A 17008-nucleotide genomic window follows, 5' to 3' on the forward strand; every position below is an offset into this window, starting at 1 on the left:
CAGCACTCAGCCTTCTTCACAGTCCAACTCTCACATCCATACATGACCACAGGAAAAACCATAGCCTTGACTAGACAGACCTTTGTTGGCAAAGTAATGTCTCTGCTTTTGAGTATGCTATCGAGGTTGGTCATAACTTTCCTTCCAAGGAGTAAGTGTCTTTTAATTTCATGGCTGCAGTCACCATCTGCAGTGATTTTGGAGCCCAGAAAAATAAAGTCTGACACTGTTTCCACTGTTTCCCCATCTATTTCCCATGAAGTGATGGGACCGGATGCCATGATCTTCGTTTTCTGAATGTTGAGCTTGAAGCCAACTTTTTCACTCTCCTCTTTCACTTTCATCAAGAGGCTTTTTAGTTCCTCTTCACTTTCTGCCATAAGGGTGGTGTCATCTGCATATCTCAGGTTATTGATATTTCTCTCGGCACTCTTGATTCCAGCTTGTGTTTCTTCCAGTCCAGCGTTTCTCATGATGTACTCATTACCATATGTAAAACAGATAGTGGAAATTTAGTGTATGACACAGGAAGCTGAAAGGTGATGCTCTGTGACCACTTGAAGGGGTGGGATGGGGTGGGAGGTGGAGGGAGGTTCAAGAAGGAGGGGACATAATATACCTATGGCTGATTCATGCGAAGCCAACACAATATTGTAAAGCAATTATCTTCTAGTTAAAAAAATAAATTAAAAAGTTGACCAAAAAATGCTTAAAAAAAATGCTGTATGCAGCCAATGCACTTTTTTAGTGTTCTATTTCTTTTGAATCAGTTTTCAGTCAGTTCAGTCTGCTCAGTTGTGTCCGACTCTGCGACCCTGTGAACTGCAGGATGCCAGGCTTCCCTGTCCATCACCAACTCCTGGAACCTACTCAAACTCATGTCCATTGCGTCGATGATGCCATCCACCCATCTCATCCTCTGTTATCTCCTTCTCCTCCTGCCCTCAATCTTTCCCAGCATCAGGGTCTTTTCAAATGAGTTGGTTCATCGCATCAGGTGGCCAAAGTATTGGAGTTTCAGCTTCAGCATCAGTCCTTCCAATGAATATTCAGGACTGATTTATTTTAGAATTGACTGGTTGGATCTCCTGGCAGTCCAAGGGACTCTCAAGAGTCTTCTCCAACAACACAGTTCAAAAGCATCAATTCTTGGCGCTCAGCCTTCTTTATGGTCCAACTCTCACATCCATACATAACTACTGGAAAAACCATAGCTTTGACTAGATGGACCTTTGTTGGTAAAGTAATGCCTCTGCTTTTTAATATGCTGTCTAGGTTGATCATAGCTTTTCTTCCAAGTAGCAAGCGTCTTTTAATTTCATGGCTGCGGTCACCATCTGCAGTGATTTTGGAGACCCCCAAAATAAAGTCTCTTACTGTTTCCATTGTTTCTCCATTTATTTGCCATGAAGTTATTCGACCAGATGCCATGATCTTAGTTATCTGAATGTTGAGTTTTAAGCCAACTTTTTCACTCTCCTCTTTCACTTTAATCAAGAGGCTCTTTAGTTCTTCCTCACCTTCTGCCGTAAGGGTCACATCATCTGCATATCTGAGGTTATTGATATTTCTCCTGGCAGTCTTAATTCCAGCTTGTGCTTCATCCAGCTCAGCATTTTGCATGATATACTCTGCATAAGTTAAATAAGCAGGGTGACAATTTACACCCTTGATGTACTCCTTTCCCAATTTGGAACCAGTCTGTTGTTCCATGTCCAGTTCTAACGATTGCTTCTTGACCTGCATACAGATTTCTCAGGAGACAGATCAGATGGTCTGGTATTCCCATCTCTAAGAATTTTCCACAGTTTGTTGTGATCCACACAGTCAGAGGCTTTGGCGTAGTCAATAAAGCAAAAGTAGATGTTTTTCTGGAGCTCTCTTGCTTTTTCGATGGTCCAGCAGATGTTGGCAATTGGATCTCTGGTTCCTCTGCCTTTTCTAAATCCAGCTTGAACATCTGGAAGTTCACGGTTCATGTATTGCTGAAGCCTGGCTTGGAGAATTTTGAGCATTACTTTGCTCCGGGTGAGATGAGTGCAATTGCACAGTAGTTTGAACATTCTTTGGCATTGCCTTTCTTGGGGATTGGAATGAAAACTCACCTTTTCCTATGGCCATTGCTGAGTTTTCCAGATTTGCTGGCATATTGATTGCAGCACTTTCACAGCATCATCTTTTAGGATTTGAAATAGCTCCACTGGAATTCCATCACCTCCACTAGCTTTGTGCATAGTGACGCTTTCTAAGGCCCACTTGACTTCACATTCTAGGATGTCTGGCTCTAAGTCAGTGATCACACCATCATGATTATCTGGGTCATGAAGATCTTTTTTGTACAGTTTTTCTGTGTATTCTTGCCACCTCTTCTTAATATCTTCTGCTTCTGTTAGGTCCATACTATTTGTGTCCTTTATCAAGCCCATCTTTGCATGAAATTTTCCCTTGGTATCTCTAATTTTCTGAAGAGATCTCTCGTCTTTCCCATTCTATTGTTTTCATCTATTTCTTTGCATTGATCACAGAGGAAGACTTTCTTTCTTATTTCTCCTTGCTATTCTTTGGAACTCTGCATTCAAATGGGTATATCTTTCCTTTTCTCCTTTGCCTTTAGCTTCTCTTCTTTTCTGAGCTATTTTTAAGGCCTCTTCAGACAACCATTTTGCCTTTTTGCATTTCTTTTTTTTGGGGATGGTCTGCCGGGGTCCAGCCCCGGTGGATCCAGGGAATTCAAAGCAGGGACGGCGTCGGCGAGGATCAGGAAACAACTGCTTAATTAAACTTTAATTAAGGATATAAAGAGTAATAGAATAAGGATAGCTCAGTAGGAAAATTCAGTGAAGAAAGAGGCTGAATAATTCAGCCAGAAGGTAAGAGAAAGAACGACATGGTGAGACCAAATTTTGGTGAACAAGGCCCGCACTTTATTTTCCAAAGTAGTTTTTATACCTTAAGTTATGCATAGAGGATAATGGGGGAAGGGGTAGAGTCATGCAGCAAGCCAGGCTTTCTTCCTGCAAACTTATCATATGCAAAAGCTTAGGTGATTTGCATCATCTTCTGGCCCGGGGGCCTGTTAACATTTTAAGACCCTTTCTTCAGAAAACTTATTTTTCTCTAAAGGTGATTGGTCAGGAGCCACCCTCCAAAAGCATTAGATAAAGTTGCATTCCTACAGAGCAAAGGTGTGGTGGGCTATAACAAGAAAAAGAATTAACTCAAGGGTCCCAGGTTACAAACATTAAAGCTACTATTTACACAAATTATATTAATCAATACACTGCCAGGGACACAGCAGGTAAGGGATATGGAAACTTAGCAGCAAACATTGGCCCAACAAGTGAAAATCCCTTCACCAATACAATTTCTAATCAATCTTTTAACTACTCAAAAGAATCTGTGTTGGGACAGTTTAGAACATCTCCTGCCTCTCACAGTTGGGAGGCTCTGAACAATCATATGTGGCCGGAAAAACCTATTCAGGCAGGCTAGAGGATTTCCAAAGGAGTTTGTAGGTTAAACACTGTCACACCCAGGAATTATTAACTGGAACTGTAAGCTAACTCTTTTTTCAGAGAGAGGTAGTGGGGGACAGCCCCCTGTAAAGTCAGAGGTGTAGGTGAAAGCACAAAGCAGAAAGTAGGCAGACTCTGGTTTTGGGGCTAGATGCTCGAGAATTTCCTGGGCGGACTCCTGAAGCTCAATCCCGCCTTTGCGTATGCTGAGCCTCCTTCCTCATGACCTTTGTCATGGGCAGAGTTCCTCACGCTGGCTCCCGGCAGTGATAGAATTCCAGTTGAGCTATTCCAGATCCTGAAAGGTGATGCTGTGGAAAGTGCTGCACTCAATATGCAATATGCAATATGCACTCAATATGCAATATGCCGGCTCCCGGCAATGGTCTTTTTTTTTTTTGAGAGGGAGTGAGAATTTATTAAAATAAACATAAGCCCCAAGTATTTATATAGAGTACAAACAAGTGGAAAATTCCAGTATTCATCCTAGGGGCATGGGACTTTGTAGTCCATTTTGAATATCACTGCCTTCTGTACAATGTCACGAACCTCTGTCCATAGTTCTTCAGGCACTCTGTCTATCAGATCTAATCCCTTGAATCTATTTGTCACTTCCACTATATAATCATAAGGGATTTGATTTAGGTCATACCTGAATGGTCTAGTGGTTTTCCCTACTCTCTTCAATTTAAGTCTGAATTTGGCAATAAGGAGTTTATAATCTGAGCCACAGTCAGCTCCCGGTCTTGTTTTTGCTGACTGTATAGAGCTTCTCCATCTTTGGCTGCAAACAATGTAATCATTCTGATTTCGATATTGACTATCTGGTGATGTCCATGTGTAGAGTCTTCTCTTGTGTTGTTGGAAGAGGGTGTTTTCTATGACCAGTGCGTTTTCTTGGCAAAACTCTGTTAGCCTTTGCCCTGCTTCATTTTGTACTCCAAGGCCAAATTTACCTGTTACTCCAGGTATCTCTTGACTTCCTTCTTTTGCCTTCCAGTCTGAAAGGTTGTTGTTGAATCACGTGAATACACCGGGATTCTTGGCCCCTGGAGGAGAAGAATTCAATCCGGGGCCAGAGACGAGGCTTGATCGCTCAGAGCTTTTGTGTAATAAAGTTTTATTAAAGTATAAAGGAGATAGAGAAAGCTTCTGACATAGGCATCAGAAGGGGGCAGAAAGAGTACCCGCTTGCTAGTGTTAACAATGAAGTTATATACTGTCTAATGAATCCAAAGAATGTCTGGAGGTTGTAAAGACCTCATCAGACCTACTCCCATAATTTACATTTTAAGGTAACACTGTCCTCAGGCAAGATACATCCTTGTAAAGACCAGGTCTACTCCCATAATTAACATTTTAAGATAACAGAAGGTTTAATCCAAAGACTGTCCTTAGGCAGGATACATTATTGTTATATAATCCTAAGGAATGTGGAGAAAGAAAAAAAGTTTGTCCTTTCTTCCTCCTTGAGAATTCCAGACCCCTCTCTCTTTGGGGACCCCTAGACTCCCTATCAACCTGCCTAGGAACTGACTCTCTCATTCCCCACTTTTCTTTTAGGAGAATTATGTTGCCTAGGGAAAAGGGGCGTCGTTTTCGTTCCAAAACTACTTCCGAGCTGATAAGGGGCGTTGTCCCTAAATTGGTGAGGCAACATATTCTCCTAATCCTCATATTGAGGATATCTGATCCAGGGGCCCCAAATAGTAGTTGGAGGAAGCTACAGCAGTAGCAGGAGTTTGAGCAACCATTTGTAACTTAAAAGTTTTCATGCGGCTAGAAACAAATCCAGTTATACAATTACAGATGCAGGGAGCAAACAGCAAAAACAAAACACCAGAATTATTGTAATTAAGATAGTTGTCCACCATGGGGAACTAGTTAATGTCTCCCAAAGTGAGGCAATTGAGGAATCAAAATTAAAAGTCACATTATGTCCATAGTTAGAGTACAAAGTTGCACCAGTCCATTTTAGGGTTGGTAGACGTCATCAGATGAAGAAGAGGCATCGCATGTGATTGTTGTCGAAGGTATTCACAGACTTGGAGAAAGTCTTTTTCTTGAAGTGGGGATGTCCACCACAGGAAGCCTTCCACTGACGAAGAGGGGAGCTCTCTGCAGACCCAGCAGTTAGACCGATTGTGGAATGTAGCATATGAGTGAGCCCAGGACAGGAATATATTGTCTTGAGGATACAACAGCAGACTCAGGATATTTGGAGTCAGCAGAAGTAGACTCACATAGATTATCAGGCCCATCCGCTGCCCTTTGCTTAACTCTAGAGCTCGGGTCAGGGCCACAAGCTCCGCTAACTGAGCACTGGTTCCCTGGGGGAGAGATTTTGCTTCCAAAACCTGTTCAGCAGTCACCACAGCATAACCTGCTTTACGCTTTCCATCCTGAACAAAAGAACTGCCATCTGTAAATATTTCCATGTCACGATTGTCTAATGGGGTATCCTTTAGATCCTCCTGAGCTGCATAGCTCAAAGTTAGGAATTGAGAACAATCGTGATCAGGTGTTTCATTTTCCTTCTCAGGCAGGATTTAAATTTCCACAAACTTTAAGCTTAGTTACTGGTCCTTCTAACAACAATAACTGATACTTAAGAAGCCTACTGTCTGTCATCCAAATATTAACCTTAGAATGTAAGATTCCACTCACATCATGAGAAGTCAGTACAGTAAGGTTTCGTCCATTAATTATTTTTAAAGCTTCAGGTGCTAATAAAGCCGCTGCCCCAATTACTCTTAGGCAGTGGGGCCACCCATGTGAAACTACATCTAATTCTCTGTTTAGATAAGCAATAGGTTGTTGGTGAGGCCCTCGGGGTTGTGTCAAAACTCCCAATGCCACACCTTTTCTTTCAGTGACAAACAAATTAAATTCTGACCCTGTGGGCAAGCTCAGAGCTGGAGAGCAGTCTGAAGAACCTTAAAAGCCTTTTGAGTTTCTGGAGACCAAACCAGTTTGTCTGTTTGGGCCTGCTGAGTTTCAGCTATAAGTTTATATAAAGGCCGAGCAAGTTCCCTGTAACCCGGAATCCAAATGTGACAGTAACCTGTGATTCCCAAAAATCCTCTCAATTGTCTTAAAGTCATAGGTAGGGGGTGATTTAGTATAGGTTTAATTCTCTCAGGGCCTATGGCCCTAGTCCCTTCTGATATGATTAGGCCCAGATATCTAACCGATTGTTGACAAAGCTGAGCCTTTTCTCTTGATGCCTTGTAACCACAGCCTGCCAGAAAGTTTAAGAAATCCTCTGAAGCTTTCGAACAAGCTTCCTCTGTCTCAGCACAGAGCAAAATATCATCTACATATTGTAACACCACTGCTTCAGAGCTATTAAAGTTTTGTAGATCCCGTGACGAACTTTGTCTGAATAAGTGAGGACTGTCACGAAACCCCTGGGGCAAAACTGTCCAGGTTAACTGAGAAGCTGGCTGCGTAGGGTCTTCAAAGGCAAATAGGAATTGACTTTCTTCCGCCAAAGGCACTGAATAGAAGGCATCCTTTAAATCAATTACTGAGAAATATTTGGCCCGTTCAGGAATTTCAGACAATAGAGTATAAGGATTAGGCACCTCGGGGTGTAAAGGAACTACAGCCTCATTTATTATTCGTAAATCTTGAACTAGTCTCCATTTACCATTCGATTTCTTTATACCCAAAATAGGAGTGTTGCAAGGACTGTTACAGGGAATTAATAGTCCCTGCTCCTTTAAATTTTTGATGATGGGTTTTAACCCTTCCTTAACTTCAGGTTTCAGTGGATACTTCTTATGTGGAAATACGTGTGGGTCTTTGAGCTTGACAACTACAGGAATAGCATTTTGTGCTTGACCCACAGATTTTCCATCAGCCCATACTCTAGGATTTACATTTTGTTCAACTAAAGGGAGAGAAAGGGAGGGCTCCATATTCATGAAAACAGAGGCATGGACCTTGCTCAGTATATCCCTTCCCAAAAGGGGTGAGGGAGATTCTGGCACGATCAGAAACTCGTGTGAAAACAGCACAGAAACCCAGTTGCAAGATAAAGAATAACTGAAATAATACCTTTTGGCTCGTCCAGACAGTCCCATTACGGAAGCGGATCGGGAAGAAAGTGGGCCAGGGGCTTCAGTAAGCACAGAATAAGTTGCCCCAGTATCTAAAAGGAAATCGACGGATTGGCCCCCCACAACTATTAATACCCGGGGTTCCTCAGGTGTAATTAGGACGGGAGCTTGTGTGGGGACCCCCGGGCACCTTCAGTCCTGATTTGTCTTGAGAGTCCGACCCGGGAGACCTACGCCTCTGGGGGCAGTCTCTCTTCCAGTGTGGTCCTTTGCAGACTAGACATGGGGCAGCTTAGATGCCTGAGGGCAATCTCGCTTGAGGTGCCCCTCCTTTCCACAGTAGTAGCAAGCCCATCCCTTTTCACCTGGGCCCCTCTGGGCATTTTCCTCAGGCTGTTTAAGAACGTTTTTCATAGCCATGGCGAAGGCTTCCGCCTTTTCCTTTGTCGTTTTTTGCCTTTCTTTCTTTTCCTCATATTCTCTACCATAATAGACTGTCTGAGCCAGTTGTAACAGAGTATATAAAGACTGATTTGGTCCATACGCCTGTTTTAATAGCTTACGGCGGATATCTGGAGCTGACTGAGTGAGAAATCTATCCTTTAAGATCACTTTTCCCTCTTCACTTTCGGGATCAATCTCAGTGAATCTGCGAAGGCCTTCTCTCAGTCTATCTAGGAATTTACCAGGAGCTTCTTTCTCCTCCTGTTCTATGTCTGCCAATTTGCCATAGTTTAAAGGCTTAGAACGAGCCAGCCTAAGTCCCTCAAGAATACATCTAACAAAATGACTCTGATCCCATCTTCCTTTAGCTGTGTTGTAGTCCCAGTCTGGTTCTATAGTTGGGACTGCCTGATTCCCAGTGGGGAGGGCCGCTATCTCGTTCTCCCTCTTCCCTACTGATTCATTACCAAGCCATTCATCTCCATAAGCAACCGCTTTTCCCAAAATTCGAGTCTTTGACTCAGGAGTCAGCGTTTGTCCCAAGATATACATCACATCCTTCCAAGTGAGGTCATAAAGCAGAGTAACACCTTTAAAAGCTCTAATATATTTTTCTGGGTCCTCTAAATAGTCTCCCAGATCCTCCTTGATTCTTTGTATTTCTTGATAAGAAAAAGGCTTATTAACTCTCACAGACTGATTATTTCTCCCGGTGGGTGTTTCATAAAGAAGCAACAGCTTGTGTGGCTGTTCCTCAGTCTCTCTGGCTGCTCTGTGCATATGATCCCAGGGATAGATTGGAGAAACCTGTTTTTCCTCTTCTCTTTGTCTCCTGTCCTCCATCTCATCTCTTACTTCGATGGTCTGAGTTTCTACTGAAACCAGAGTAGTCTGAGGTCGTATTGAGACAGGAGTTGTTTGGACCTCCATGTGGGCAGTTTGAATCCCAGTTTGGAGTCCCTGGTACGGGGGCAAAGTAAGAGGATAGGAGGGAGCTGAAGATTTCACGCCCAAATCTATACCCTTAGGACATAAGTCTGGCATATTTCACAGAGAGAAAAAGGGCAACACATATGCTACTTCTACCCATTTCCCTTGTTCCTTACAGAACCGGTCTAATTGTAGAACAGTATTATACTTAAGAGACCCTCCAACTGGCCACCGTTCACCATCCTCCAATGGATACCGTGGCCATGCAGTATACACAGGAAGACCAGGTGTGTCTACTTTAAGCCCTGGGGATCAAATCTATCCCAGTTTTTCAGGATACAGTTCAAAGGAGTGAGGCTGGAATTGTTAGCTCCCATCTGTAAGAGAGGAAAAAAAAGCGACCAGCGCCATTTTTTCTACCGGAGGCGTCCCTCCCTGCTGTAGATGGGGGTGTAGACAGACGTTACACCAAAAGCTTTTCCTTCCTGGTCGGACTTAGTCTGTCCCTTACCGACGCAGGGGCCGTGCTCGTCCCTCCCGGTTCTACCACCGAGATGGGGTGGGGATGTACCAGGGGTAGACTTGATAGCATCCCTACTTGACGTCCAGCTCTTCACCCTTAACCTTGTTTGCCTCTGATGTCACCCGGGGTGAATCAGAGTAACCTTCTGGAATGCCTCCCAAGCTAAGACTACCGGGGGAAACATTTGTCACCTGAGTGCCTGTGCACGACCCTGAGTATTTCCTGACCACAATAAGACCGACGCGAACATAAAACTGAGATGTTCTTTCCAAGCATCACCACACCAGTATAACAGCCTCCTCTGATCCACTAAGAGCCGGCATTACCAAAGAAGAAAAAAACCCATCGCAGTCCCAATCTGAGTAACCTTTAACCTCAGAGATGTTCTGGGAGCTAGAGCTCCATCTAGCTTCCGAACTTTCGATTTCTAGCGAGGCTAGGCACTTTCTTGACTACCAATCTAAGTTTGGGACCTAAGCCACAGTACACAATAACAGTATAGATCACAAGTCCCTTGAAAGTCTATGATCCGATAGATTAGGTTAGTACTTCTAATTCCCAAGGAGTTATGAAATGGTCAAAGAAACTGAAAAGTTTGACCAAGAAAGGAGAGTTCGGTCCACACGCTTTGCCCATTTCTGGTCGGTTCCCGAAAGAGACATTGGGTACCTCTTGGCGTTGGCAGGTTGGTATAACGCCCCGACAGGTTTCTGCCATAAGCTGTATGAGATCACCGTAGAACCGCAAGCAGGGCCCCTTACTTGCTTCACGCAGGGCGTGCCATTCATTCACACAAGCACACGGTAGAGTTAGTAAAGCACGGCAGAAAACGTGTTCGCTAAGAGAACAAAGAACTAAAGCTCCAAGCATCCTTACCTTGTCCTGAAGGATCCCGGACGAGCCCCCAAGATGAAAGGTTGTTGTTGAATCACGTGAATACACCGGGATTCTTGGCCCCTGGAGGAGAAGAATTCAATCCGGGGCCAGAGACGAGGCTTGATCGCTCAGAGCTTTTGTGTAATAAAGTTTTATTAAAGTATAAAGGAGATAGAGAAAGCTTCTGACATAGGCATCAGAAGGGGGCAGAAAGAGTACCCGCTTGCTAGTGTTAACAATGAAGTTATATACTGTCTAATGAATCCAAAGAATGTCTGGAGGTTGTAAAGACCTCATCAGACCTACTCCCATAATTTACATTTTAAGGTAACACTGTCCTCAGGCAAGATACATCCTTGTAAAGACCAGGTCTACTCCCATAATTAACATTTTAAGATAACAGAAGGTTTAATCCAAAGACTGTCCTTAGGCAGGATACATTATTGTTATATAATCCTAAGGAATGTGGAGAAAGAAAAAAAGTTTGTCCTTTCTTCCTCCTTGAGAATTCCAGACCCCTCTCTCTTTGGGGACCCCTAGACTCCCTATCAACCTGCCTAGGAACTGACTCTCTCAAGTCCCTTTTAATGAAGAGGACATCTTTTTTGGGTGTTAGTTCTAGAAGGTCTTATGGGTCTTCATAGAACTGTTCAACTTCAGCTTCTTCGGCAGTACTGGTCAGAGCGTAAACTTGGATTACTGGGATTACTATGATATTAAATGGTTTGCCTTGAAAACAAATAGAGATCATTGTCATTTTTGAGCCTGCATCCAAGTACTGCATTTCAGACTCTTCTGTTGACTCTGAGGGCTACACCATTTCTTCTAAGGAATTCTTGCCTACAGTAGTAGATGTAATGGTCATTTGAGTTAAATTCACGCATTCCAGTTTTAGGATCAGTTTTAGTATCTTTACTAGAATCAGTTTTAGTAGCTTCTAATTTTCAAGAAAATCTTCCATATCTCTAGATTGTCAAAGTATATTGCCACAGATTCCAATATTATATTCTCTTTTTATATATATAAGTTTAAAACTTACTTCTCTATATCTTTGTCTTTTTTCTAATCTTTAATCTTAAATGTTTTTTGTTATCTTTTTTTACTTATCCTTAATCAAGCTTATGATGAGTTTTATCATCAATTTTATTAGTTCTTTCAAAGAATCACTCTTTGGATTATATTGCTTTCATTTTTTGTTTTCCATTTAATTTCAGCTTTTATCTTTATCTAATTGATTTTATTTTTCTGATGTGTTAAGGTGAATATAGTCTTTCATGTGCATTTCTTTAATAATGAAGGCATTTAAGACTACACATTTTTTCTTACTTTAGCTGTTAGTGAGCCTTCTGTCAAATTTATAATATTGCTGTTAATTTCTTCTTTAATCCAATGGTATGAAGACCATAATATTTAATTTCCAAGGACCTTAATTCAAAAAGCTAGAATTTTTTGCATCATATTATTTGCTTCAGGTTTTATTGGATTATGATATGAGACTGCATCCTATGAAATGTTTATTATTTTGAATTTGTTAAGAATTTCTTTGAAATCAAGTATATGATAGATTCTCATGAAACCTCCGTGGACAAATGAAAAATTAATTGTACCCGCTGTTCATAGGATGTAGAGTTCTTCGTATTTCTATCTATTAAGTTCATTAGTTATACAGTTGACCCTTGAACAATATAAGAGTTAATCCATGTATAACTGATTGTTGGCCTTCCTCATCAGCAGTTCCTCTGTATCCATAGATTCAACCAACAATGGACCATGCAGTAGTGTAGTATTTACTACACTAAAAATTTGTGTTTAAGTGGACCCTTGCAGCTCAAACGCTCAATGTTCAAGGGTAAACTATACATTCAATTTTTTCCATTTGTATCTTTTAAAATATGTGTATTATATATTTCTGTATAACAAATTACCCCAGTACTTAACTGGCTTAAAACCGCAAATGTTTAGTATCTCACAGTTTCTGTGATTCAGAAATGTGAGTACAGCTTAGCTGGGTGGTTCTGCCTGAAGGTCTCTCATGAGCTGGCTATCAAGCTGTTGGCCAGGGCTGCAGTCATTTGTAAGGTTGACTGGACCTGGTGGACCCACTTCCAAGATTGCTGACTCATATGGCTGCAGACACAGCTTTTCAGTTAGCTCCCTACTGGCTACTGACAGAACAGCCACATGGTCCTCTCCACAGGGTACCTGAGTGTTCTCATGACAGAGCAGTAGCGTTTCCCAGAGTGAGTGATCCGAGAGAACAGATAGGAGGCTGTAGTCTCCTTTATGACTTAGTCTCCACAGTTACACACTGGCATTCTTGCTTTTGTTTCTTATTCCTTCCTTAGAAGCAAATCACTAAGTCCAGCCCACGTTCAGGGAGTGGTGTTAGGCTTCACCTTTTAAAGGGAGTATCAAATAATTTGTGGACATTATTTTAAACCAATAATTAAGTTTGAATAATTTACTCTGTGTTTTTAAAAATTTTCTTCTTGCATTTATAGTAAATATATGAAGCAAAAACTTGTTCTTTTGTTTATTGAATACAAGTTTATAAATTAAACTTTCTTTATAAAGTGCCCATTATTATGATATAATGTTGCTTTGTGATAATTTTTAGCACTTTGCATATTAAATTCCACTTTGTCAAATATTAATATTTTCATCTTTACCTTTTCTTTGTTTCATTTACCTTGCTTTCAGTCTCCCTTTATTTTTTTTCATGTGTATTTCTCACAAACTATACATACTTGGAGTTTTGTGCTTTAAAGTAGTCTTTCCTTTTGCTGTTTTGGTGAAGTTTTTTAAATTATTGTTTTCTTTGGCATTTTTACCATGCTTTCCTATTCATTACCCATTCCTGACATTTCTAATAAATGATGTATGCGTGTATACTTCTCAAATAGCTATAACTTTATTCCTTCTTCATCATCCTCTCTCTCCTCCAGGAAGATAAATATGTGTTTTCGCACTTTCCATGTACATTCCCCATTCAGATGAGATTTGTAGAGAATTTTACTTTTCTCCCTTCACATCCCCTACAAATCCTTAGTTTTGGCTCATGCCAGATTTTTAGTTCTTGACCATTATCAGATTTCCTTCATACGACATCTCTTCTATTTCTTGAATCCTTGTTTTGTATCGGGTTGGCCAAAAAGTTCATTTAGGTTTTTCTGTTAGCTGTTTCAGAGAAAACAATTTCTACATTATTGCTATTGATTTATATTTAATTATGTATTGCAAGGTTCACTGTTCACATCTGTAATCTTTTCTCTTAGTCTTCCCAGGCTTAAGGACTTTTTATTGTTACTGCTCTTATTTGGTTAAAATATGTTCTTGAGTGTTTTCCTTTGTGGGGCATGTGGATGCTAGGTTCTTTAAATGGAAACTCTTTAAATGCAGGGACTTCGTATTGTTTACTTCTGTGTTTCTAACACCTAAAATTATGTCTGGTGCATAACAAGCAATCAGTACAGGTTCATTGAACACAGGAGTCATGAGCTCTTTCAAACTTCAGGGTGAAGTCTCATTTTAAACCGTAGAAAATTCCCTCTCTTATTTATGTAATTATTGCCTCTTCTCCATCTGTTCCTTTTTCCTGATTCTCGAATGCTTATTGTTGGCATATTAGTTCTCTTGACTCTGAACTCTAATGTCTTACTCATCCCTCATGATTTCCATCGTTTTGCCTTTTACTCTTTGTGAGAGATTTTTCATCTGCTTGCTCTTTCAGGTCAGCAATGTATTTTTCAACCATTCTATCTTTTAGTTATCACCAGTCTATTGATATTTTAAATTTCAATAGTATATTTTTAATGCCAAGAATTACTGACTTTCTGTTCTTTATTTCATGGTACTCTCATTTTTTAAAAAGTTGGCCTCTGTCTCCTCCAGCACTGTTACCTCATTAGGGAATGGTACTTTAGTAGGTCTGATTGGTCTGCCTCTCTCTGGTTACTGGATCCTCTTAAATATGAGGTTATTTCCATTTTTAATTTTCTGCTTAAGCTTCTCCATAGTTGGAGGCACAACAACACTTTCTGCTTCTGCATCAAGAGTGTGAGAGGAAGTCTCTGTGTTCCTAGGTGTCTCTAAATGAAGTGTTAGTATTCTTTTAGTTTCAGAGATGTGAAAGTTCTCCTGCCTTTCCGGTAAGATACAGATCCTTCCCCCACAACCAAGACCACACACATGCTCTGAGACAAAGTGTCCCCTTAATCACAGAGTCTACATGTCCCCTCAGGCCTAGTTCTTCCATGGCTCTCTGCTGCTCCTTAAGCCCCCTTCAGTCCTGGACATCCCGATAGAACCTATAGCCTCCAGCACTCCTCAGACTTCTCCAGGTTACTCATCGCAGCCAGCTGAAGTCTGGGGGAAGGAAGAGTATTAGAGATGCAGAATCACTGCCTTTTCCTTTATGTTTTGATGAACAATAACCTATAGTTTTATAATTGCTCACACTATCTAAGCCCAGTGTGAATAGGTTATGTGAATTCATGTATAAGACAATATAAATTAGTGGGATTGTAAAGTTAGAAATAACATGGAGGTCATAATAAAATGAATCTCTTAGTTTGTGTGGTACTTTATAATTTTTACACACTATAGTAAAAGCACACTGTAGTTTTTACACACTACAGTCTCATGTGAGTTCCAAAGTAGCCCTGTATGATAAGCATGGAAGTTATAATTTAACAGATGGGAAACTAGAGTTCATAATGATCAAATAACTTGCCCAGGGACACATGGGTAACAGTGGAGTTGAATTAGAGAATAAGTCTTCTGGCCCAGAATGCTACACCACTGCTTGCTTGCTGTTTTCCAGTTGCCTTTAGAACATGTTTTGTTGCATACTGACTTCTGGAATTCCTAAGTTGTATGCTACAACTTGTATTTTATTTTTTTCAACTATTTTTGTCATATTGATATGAACAATTTAAAATGTATATAAATACTAGGTGGTGAGTATAAAGTAATATTTTCTTACATAATTTGAAACTTAACAAAAGAGAAAATCAAAAATCATTTGAAAAAGTTTAACATATCTAGAATATGTGAATTACTTCTTGAAGGTAACTTTTTGGAAAGAGGACATATATTAGAATATATAAGTATTTAAAATTTTCTTTTTGTAATGTATTTTTTAGACATTTGAATTATCTTACTATGCAATAAAAATGCAGTCAACCATTTCTCTACCAGACATGGCGTGTTTTATTTTAGAGTTTACTAGTACAGAAGTAAAGGAAAGAATAGCCGCTATAAAGACCTTTGTCCTAATCCCAGTCTTTTTTTATGCTAACACTATATTTTAAAGTATTATGCTCAGGAGTGGTAATCAACATATTAAACAACAAATATGGCTCTGGTTGGTGAGCAGTCAAGAACACATGCCTCCAACACCTGGTGTAATTGTATCAGAGTGGACTGATGGTATATTAGCTCTGCTCACAGTTGGACAGTACCTTACACTTTCCTGAGTACATTCATATCCTATCTCTCATTTTTGATCTGGGATGGAGTTGTTTTTACAAATTGAGAGAATCACAGCCTAGAGAAATTAAACAGAGGGTCCCTTAGAATGAACGACTTCTGGCTCTTACTTAGTTCAATGTTTTTCCCTCTTTACCCAAGGAAGAGATGAAAGAATCCATTTTTAATAGGATAATTATCAGGTCCTTTCAGAGAAAACTCATAGTTTTCATGGGTGGGAGTGAGTAGGATGAGCCACCCCCCTGGAGTCTTCCTGTCCCAAGCTAATTCTTTACTTCCAAAAGGTCTCTTGCAGGAGAAGAGTGAAACCTTTCACCCTTGCCCTGGAAGAGTCAAATAGGCTTGAGTGGGTAAGCAGATTTTTCCCAGTGGAAGAACTGACTCAGCCTCTTTTCTCCATATCCGTGTGAACGTTAAGTACAAGACCTTACTTTAAAAAGTACATTCTTTTAACTGCTCCTTTTCCCCCCTCTTCCTTCCACAGAATGGTCTCCCCTCAGTGACCAACCCATATGTTTTTAATGGTGATTTTGTAGATCGAGGAAAAAATTCCATGGAGATCCTAATGATCCTGTTTGTGAGTTTTCTTGTGTACCCAAATGACCTGCACTTGAACAGAGGCAACCATGAGGATTTTATGATGAATATGAGGTAACCTAGCCCTGTAGATTTCCTCTTTTGTTTCCTGTTCTGGAAAATGCTACCATGTTTAGTTCCTAGCAGAGAGTTAGAGGTGAGTGTAGAGAAGTAGGGATGAGAATCTCAAGGAAGATCTCAGTTCTTATCCCAGTTTAGCTCCCTCAATCCTCTACTGTGTGAGTATAAATTGCTCTAAAATTCCCTTCCTATCTTTTCTTCCAATCCTTCCTTCTCCCTTCTATTATGTTCTTCCCCCCATGCCCACCCTTCCCAAGTCAAATTGTGTGCTTTCTAGACGTGTTAGGCCAGGTTTGGAGGTGGGGTTGTTCTATGAGCAAGTTTAGATGGACTCATTCTCTCGATACTCTTTTGGCTTGCCTCAGAAGTTGTCTCGGAAACTAGTACTGTGTTTTTCACTGATGTGTATATTTTTTTATGACATGGTGATGGCTTCTGGCATAGTTGTTCGTAAACATATTGGAGAATAGTGGTAACATAGCATTTCAGCTATCTGACTCAATGGAAGC

At 40.7% G+C, this 17008-nt stretch overlaps 1 protein-coding gene across 37 annotated transcripts in view; it reads left to right on the forward strand.

Annotated features, from left to right (window-relative positions):
- Positions 1-17008, forward strand: part of PPEF1 (protein phosphatase with EF-hand domain 1) — a 158281-nt gene that overhangs the window by 104041 nt on the left and 37232 nt on the right. For all 37 annotated transcript variants that reach the window (XM_086387374.1, XM_086387360.1, XM_086387389.1 and 34 more), the window contains one exon: positions 16327-16493. In XM_086387374.1, coding sequence (XP_086243500.1) covers positions 16327-16493 — 167 coding nt within the window. The remainder of the gene's footprint in view (positions 1-16326; positions 16494-17008) is intronic.

Source organism: Bos grunniens, chromosome X, assembly GCF_055505025.1.
Source record: "Bos grunniens cultivar Pamir isolate PY7600 chromosome X, Bosgru_T2T1.0, whole genome shotgun sequence".
In the NCBI taxonomy this organism is placed as follows: domain Eukaryota; kingdom Metazoa; phylum Chordata; class Mammalia; order Artiodactyla; family Bovidae; genus Bos; species Bos grunniens.